This window comes from Mustela putorius, unplaced genomic scaffold (genome assembly GCF_011764305.1).
Source record: "Mustela putorius furo isolate JIRA1106 unplaced genomic scaffold, ASM1176430v1.1 tig00000854_pilon_pilon_pilon, whole genome shotgun sequence".
Taxonomy (NCBI): domain Eukaryota; kingdom Metazoa; phylum Chordata; class Mammalia; order Carnivora; family Mustelidae; genus Mustela; species Mustela putorius.
In genome coordinates, this window is record NW_025421496.1 from 1,084,124 (window position 1) to 1,091,336 (window position 7,213).

Genomic DNA, 7,213 nt, shown 5'->3' on the forward strand with positions numbered 1-7,213 from the left:
GGTCCTTCCCCAGTCAAGCCTCCAGATGAGAATGTAGTAGCCTCAGCTGACACCTTAAATGCAACCTTGAAGCAGATAATCCAGGTAGGCCTCTCCCGAATTTCTGTCCCACAAAAGCCATGATATATGTATTTTTTAACCCACTAAATTTTGTTAATATCCATTACACCCCAATAGATAATTAATGCACCCCTCAATTACTGGACCCTTGGGCTAAAATGTTGGAAGTCTGGGAAGGCAGGCACCATATAAGAGGACAGTGTCCCTGACAACATCGCTGAGGGCACTTTCTTCATGCTCAACGACTATCCCATATATTCCTATGCTGAAACTGTATTATTGGGCCTGAATAGCCTCCAGGAGGTGAGGCCTAGCTGACATAGTGTCTTACCCAACAAAGTTTGGGAGGAGATGAGAGAGAGTTTAAATCAAGTTCTATACTTTAAGGGCTTTTCTATTTGTAAAGGCCTGAAGGTTTTCAGAGTAAGCACATTATACTTCTTATAAAAAAAAAAAAAAAAGTAAATGTATTAAATACAGGATATCAGAGCAGGATCAAATAAAGGACCCCAGGATAAAGCTGAGAAGACCACTGTCCAGCTTTGTACAAGGGACTGGTGCACTTGTAGAAGCCAAAAGCATTAACTACTAATAGTTGAACACACTGCTGGGCACCTGGGTGGCTCAGTGGGTTAAGGCCTCTGCCTTCGGCTCAGGTCATGATCCCAGGGTCCTGGGATTGAGCCCCACATCGGGCTCTCTGCTTGGCAGAGAGCCTGCTTTCTCCTTTCTCTCTGCCTGCCTCTCTGCCTACTTGTGATCTCTGTCTGTCAAATAAATAAACAAAAATCTTTAAAAAAAAAAAAGTTGAACACACTGCTTCCTTTCCCTGATTGCAAGCGCCAACCCCCGTCCCAGTGTAGCACACAGAGAACACCACTCTCTATTAGAAGAAATGTTTATTGAGGAGGATTAATATTCTTGGTTGTGCTGAAGGTTGTTCTCATCAGAGGATATATTGTCATGAAAATTGTGAACCTTTATCAATAAGGACTGAATGATTTCTTTAGGGAAATTTTTCTCCCTGCAAGTGCTGGAGAAGCATTTTCTGTCTGAGTAGAAGAGTCAAATCGCTAAACACAGTACGTTCATCAGGGTCACCCCTGGTGGCCCAAAGGACCTGGCATACTTGATGCACACAGGTGGAGCTTGGATGAGGCACAGACTCCCCAGAAGGCAGAGAAGAAGGGCATTGATTCTGGCTTAATAGCTGATTCTCAAAGGCTTCAGCTTTCTGGGGCTGTGTGACCCTATCTCTGTTCTGTGTGATCCTTGTAGGACATTTCTGTGCAGCACAGACAGCTTCTTGGCTGCAGGACTTGATACTTGCCCGTTTCTCTTGTTGTGGGTCAGAAAGAGCCTGATATGTGGAGGGAGGTCTCTTGTCAGGCCCTACCTGGGCCTGTAGTTCCTCCTGCTGCTGGCTTAACTTTGAGGCCTCATATCCACGTGCCTCCTTCTCTTCTAGGACCTTCCCAATGGTAGTGAAATTCTGAGCTTCAGGAGGCCAATCACTCCCAAAAGTAGCCACACTTTCAACTGGGTCTTGGTGCTGCGCTGAGGTGGACATGAACTTGGCTTTTTGCTGGGGACTTTCTTGATGCCCTGTGATTTTTTTCTTGGAATTGATCCACTGAGAAAATTGACTCATCTTTTTTCTGAAGTAACTTTCAAGAGGAAACTGTTCATTCTGTGACAGAGTTGAAGCATGCTTTAATTTTATGTCCTCAACATGGAGGCTCTCCTCTCTGCCTACAGATGTCCCTACTCCTGAGTCCTCACTTCTGCATTTTCTTGCTTTGGGATCCTGAGGTCTCACTTTCTTTGCACTTCTTTGTGAGAAATTCATAGGCTGGCCCTTACAGAAGGCCAGCTTCAAGCCCAAAGATTCCTTCTGCTCCTCCGTGCTAATTCTGCTGTCCTTAAGTTGGACATGCAGCACCTGGGATGCCTCCATGTCCCCGCTGCACACACTCTGGGACTGAGTCAGTGAAGCCTTGGAAGTCAAGCTCTCTGAAGGAAGGTGCATGTCAGTGGGACATCCTTGAGCCTGGTTATGCTCCTCACTCTCCAGTTTAAACTTTAACTCACTCAGGATCTGTCTTTTCAGGTCTGATAGTTTAGAATCTTGAGGAATCAGTATTTTTGGTGAGGGGTGTTCTGTGGTCAGGGCAGTTTCTACTTTATTCATGTTGGCATTTATTATTTTGGAGCTTCCCAACTCACTGGTTGTCAAGATTTCCCAAGATTGGGATTGAAGGGTACAGAACTCCTTGGTGTCAGATATATCCCTGGACAGGTTGGGCATGGCAAAGTGTTGTAAATTCTTCTCGACCATCACCTTGCCCTGTTCCATATCTACTCTGTTACTGGAACTCAAGTTCTCATGCACTGGCTCATGTCCAGCCCCAGCTCGACTTGTGGGTACCTCTGGGCCACTTGTGTTGTCTGGTACAGTCTCACTGGGTCGCACTTGAGCTCTGATGCTGTGTGTAAGGGGCTGAAAAGTCTGGCTGCCCCACTCAGCTATTTGGATACACTCTGCAGTCTTATGGTCAGTGTCAGAGTGTGATGCCTTCAGGCCCCCCTGTCCTTCATTGCCCACAGATGACATAGTGGGGAGAGGATGATCTGCAGTGGGGACTGACTTTATTGTTCTCACCCTGTTTCCCAAAAAAGGTTTAGAGCTTCCCTCAAGGGGTTTAAAAAAGTCAACTTTGGAATTGACCCCAGAAATATGAATGGTTGAGGAGGAAAAGTCAAATTGGGGAAGAGGCCATATTTTGGCTTCTCTCAACATATAGAATTTTATGGATTCAAGAACCCTGAGTGGTAGACCCCACCTCTGACTCATGCGAAATCTAATAATATGGGCCTCTAGCACCTGTTGTGTCCTGGGATCAAGAAAAGAATGCTCTAGAGTGATGCTCTGGCCGTAAACCCTACCCACCATTGTCTTTTTAGAATCTGTGTTTTCTCGAGCAGTCTGGGAACTCCCAGAAAAAGGCAATGTATTGTCATCAGCCAGCCACGAATAACACACACCTATAGGAATCCTACCCGCAGTGATCTGCCAAAACTTCTTGCTCATATGTAAATTAAGAATACTTTTCATTTGATTCTGGTCTGTGTTCTTCCTTGAGACATTCAATAATTCATTCCCTGAGTGATTCCTTGAATGACACACACAGTTACTTTTCTCCAAGTCTGCCCTCAGACCCTTCACTAGGTAGCATTCTGAGACCCTTTGTCGCCTGTCTTCTGGACTCTTCTCTAGGATATACCCAAGATTCCTCCTCATATCCTTCCTTAGCTGAAACTTTGTTTGGACCCTCTCATGGAAACTTCCAGGGAGACTCAATTCAGTCTTTGCTATATCTCTGTTACTATGGCCCTGAAACTCAGAGAATTGTGAGTGAACATGTCTGCCTTTGTCTTGCTGAGAGAGTTCTGATAATGTATGCTGAGGCTCCAACACTGCTAGGGAGTCTAGATTTCTACAGTCATGGAGGCACCAGTGTGGGATTACCGTCCTTGGGCTATGTAACTCCATTGTCTCCTGGGGCTCACAGATGATATGAAAATGGCCAGGAAGGATGGAGACTGGTACATAGGCATGGGATGACTGGCTAACCAGCGGAAGGTTGGGAGCTCGAGGACAAATGGTTTCTTCAGGTTTCTGGAACACAGGGACTAAAGCCCACAAATTTTCCTGTTGCTTCTGCAACATGTGCCATCCCAGGTGTTGATTTTCAGTCAAGATAGGAGAGTCTGATTCATTCCTGGATCTATTGAAAGACACTCCACAGTCCCTAATCAGGGATGAAGAAGGTGGTATGATGGGGAGGCAGGATTGAAAATGGGGGTGGGTGTTCACCTTATTGAAAGGTAGAGGCTGGGATGGGGACAAGGTTTGAGGCAAGGATTGGGGGTGTACAATGGGGAGAGGAAATAGTTGGGAATGAGGAAGTGGTGGAGATGCTTGTATTTTGATGGCAGAGGTATTATGAATTCCATTGAATAAGACAAAGTGAGACTCTGGTGGAGAAGTACTACTAGAAAACAAGAGAGTGGCTACTAAGGACTCACTGTGCAAAGAAGGAAGACCCCAGAAGAGCTGGCTATATTTCTGATGCAAGTTTTCTGCCAAAGCCTTGACATAGAGGAGCTGTTGATAAATAGAGAGCTGCTCTGGTTTGCCTTCAGTATTCCATCCAATATTGGAGGATGTGGTGAACTGTACATCAAGTGGTTGCAGCAAATTCCCTAAAGATGTCCTTTGGTAATCTGACCACATTTGTTTGGAAAATGGCACCTCCTCTTTTACTTTCTTCTCTAAAATCTGGAAAGCCATTCTCTTCTCCATTTGTCTCTGCAATAGGGCCTGGAAGATAAGACCAGGGAAAGAAATTCCACTGGCCTCCTTGTGTTTAGTAGCAGTCTCTCTCCTGAGACAGGTTTCTGGTTGATGGAGGTAGACTTGCTCTTGGTGAACATCAGAGTGTGATGATGTGGGGAGGAACATGTTCTTGGCATGGGCCTGCCAATAGGTGAATTCGGAACTCGATGGCTTTGAACAGTCACTACCTCTAATTGTTGGGACATAAGTAGATATCTCACCAGGACTATCTGGAGATGAATTCTCAGGAACAGGTTTCAGTGAGATGGAAATTGATTTAGATTGAATCAAAGTTAAAGGGGAGTCTGGCAGTGGTGAAACAGATGAAGTTGGTGGTGCATGATGACAAGCAAATGAATCACTGGGTTTCCTTGTCTGAGACAGGTGTGGTAAGAGGTTATTTTGTGAAATGGTGGGGTCAAGAGTGGAGGTGGTATTCAGAGGTAAAGTGGCCTCTTGTTGTCTGAACATCATATGGTAAGAAAGAAGGAAATGCACGGGATAGAGATATGGAATGGTTCTCTGGGAATTAAGAATCCTAGGCTTTTGGCTCTGGTGGCAGAGAGTACCTAGGGGTGAGGGTAAGAAAAAGTCAGCTAAAGGTTAGGTTGTTTAGGTGAGAAGATGGAGGGGATTGGGGGGAAGGCTCAGGCAAAGAGTCTGGTATTAGGTCTCCTGGAGCAACTGCAGAGAAGTTGGGAGACAAAGTGAATGATGAGTCAGTCACAGAAGCTGTAGAAACCAAGGGGATCACAGAGGGAGTAGCATCATCCAGGGTCTCTGGAACAGCAGCCGATTCACCTCAGCAGTTGTGCTGTTACATATGTCACAGAAGGGGTCTGGACATAATAGTTGATGAAAGTGGATGGTATCATGATGCCGGCCTAGTGGGCTAAGGGAGATAGGACATACAAAGTTGTAACCAGGACCAGAACAAACATATGTGACCCTGGCTAGTCTGGCAAAGGTAGACCCCCACCCACCAATATCCCCAAGACTTTCAAATTCTAACTCAGAGAATTTTCCATCCCATGTCAATTCCAGGCTTCCCTGAGGATCTAAAAATACATAGACTCTGCTTAAAAGAGGGGTACATAGAAGAAGGTTATGTTTACTCACCTTTACAGAAGAGAAAGCACCTTTCTTGCCTCCCCTACTTCTCTCTGGCAAGTTTTCCACCCTGGGAAACCAGGAGAATAATGAATATAGAAGCGAGAGATCTTATAGAAGCCTGAATAGAGTGTTCTTTAAAGATATCCTTGGTAGATTGGACTTGGAGAGCACCAATTTTTAGGATATAAGGTCACATGATCAATGATATTACTACTTACATTATTTGATCATTCACAGTGGGCTTTTGTATGTATTATCTATCCCATGTGTTACTGAAAACCACCTTATATGGAACATAGGTCAATGGTTACCTCAAAGAGGAAGTTGAGTATCCATGATGTCACAGGTCTTTCACAAAGTCTCAGAACTTCAGAAGTTCTGACTCTTAATGTCTCACATGGCTACATATTGGGCAGCACCCATTGCCCAGATCCATCACTGCTTCATGCTCAGTAATGGTCAGAGCAGGGATTCTGAGAAGGATTTTGCATTCTGACTGCGTGTCCATGAGCCTCTCCTCTGAGGCCTCTGTTTTCTGAGAGGGAATGTACCTAGCAGCTGGCATCCTCAGAGATCATGGACCTGAGCCCTCATGGAAAGGACAGGAAGAGCCTTGGAGAGCTCAGGTGGAATAGGCAGAACTTACCATTCAGAGTCCCACCTTTCCTCCTCTTGGCTCTGCCCTGATGCTAGAACGAAAAGAAAAGAGTGAGGGGTGGGGACTTATCTCTCACTTTTCTCTCAGAAATGAAGACATTCTTTATCCAAGAACACAAAGACTGTATTTTAATTTATAGAACTTTGTGTTCCTTGCTTTTCTTAATTTTAAGGTTTTATTTTGAAAAACAAAGGAGGATTTTGTCTGGGAGGTCCATACTTGATATTCTCACTCAGAAGTTCTTTATTCAGATAGGACATACAAACTGAATCCCGACAGTCACATCTGTGCTCCCTTTGGGTAGACCCTGTATCCTAGGCTATAGCTCAGACCCCAGTCTCTTCTCAGAGGCTCAGCACTGTTCTCCTGATCAGCCCAATGTGAAGGCAGGCTTGACTGAGTGATGCTTGACATGGGAATGTGACTCATGATCAAGACTTGGGAAAATTTGTTTTCTTACACAGACCTCATACTCTCCAAATAACACAATCCGGAACTGCAGAATCATTGTGTTTGGGATTTTACCCAAGAGCCACCACCATACCCAAATAGACTATGTGTTTCAAGTGGAAACATTAGTGCTTCCCTTAATCCTTCGCCACATCTTCATCAGATCTCCTTTCCTAGAGGAGTTAATGTCTATTCTTTCCTTAGACTTCCCATTTTAGGTGTTTATCTGACCTACCAAACTTCATTTAGAAATGTGGGAAGAGGTACAGGAAAATAAAGAGTCATTCTCTGAAGGGCAACTTCTGGTTCCAGATCTAACATTTAAAAAGCCTGGGAGTCATCGCTTCAGTCTGTGAAAGAAGCAAAATGCTGAACAGACTAAAAATCAATGACATTTCTTGGAACCACAGTGGCAAACCACTACCTCAAATCTTCAGAGTGTCAATGTAGAAAATCATACCTAAGATTCGCTTACCTGAAACAGAAGGCACTAGTGGCTCATCACTGCTCTCTTGGTAGGAACACTTAAACAG

General features: G+C 44.7%; 1 protein-coding gene and 1 long non-coding RNA gene across 2 annotated transcripts; both read right to left on the reverse strand.

Annotated features, from left to right (window-relative positions):
* Positions 1-963: 963 nt before the first annotated feature.
* Positions 964-5,055, reverse strand: LOC101692345 (spermatogenesis-associated protein 31D1-like). Its single transcript, XM_004778660.3, has one exon. The coding sequence runs from the start codon at positions 4,931-4,933 to the stop codon at positions 1,067-1,069; it is 3,867 nt and encodes a 1,288-aa protein (XP_004778717.1). The 5' UTR covers positions 4,934-5,055; the 3' UTR covers positions 964-1,066.
* Positions 5,056-5,146: 91 nt separating this feature from the next.
* On the reverse strand, positions 5,147-7,213 carry LOC101670441. Its single transcript, XR_001177275.2, has 4 exons — positions 7,156-7,213; positions 6,219-6,261; positions 5,579-5,639; positions 5,147-5,351 (listed from the first exon to the last, which is right to left on the reverse strand). It is a non-coding gene; the product is annotated as an uncharacterized LOC101670441 (long non-coding RNA).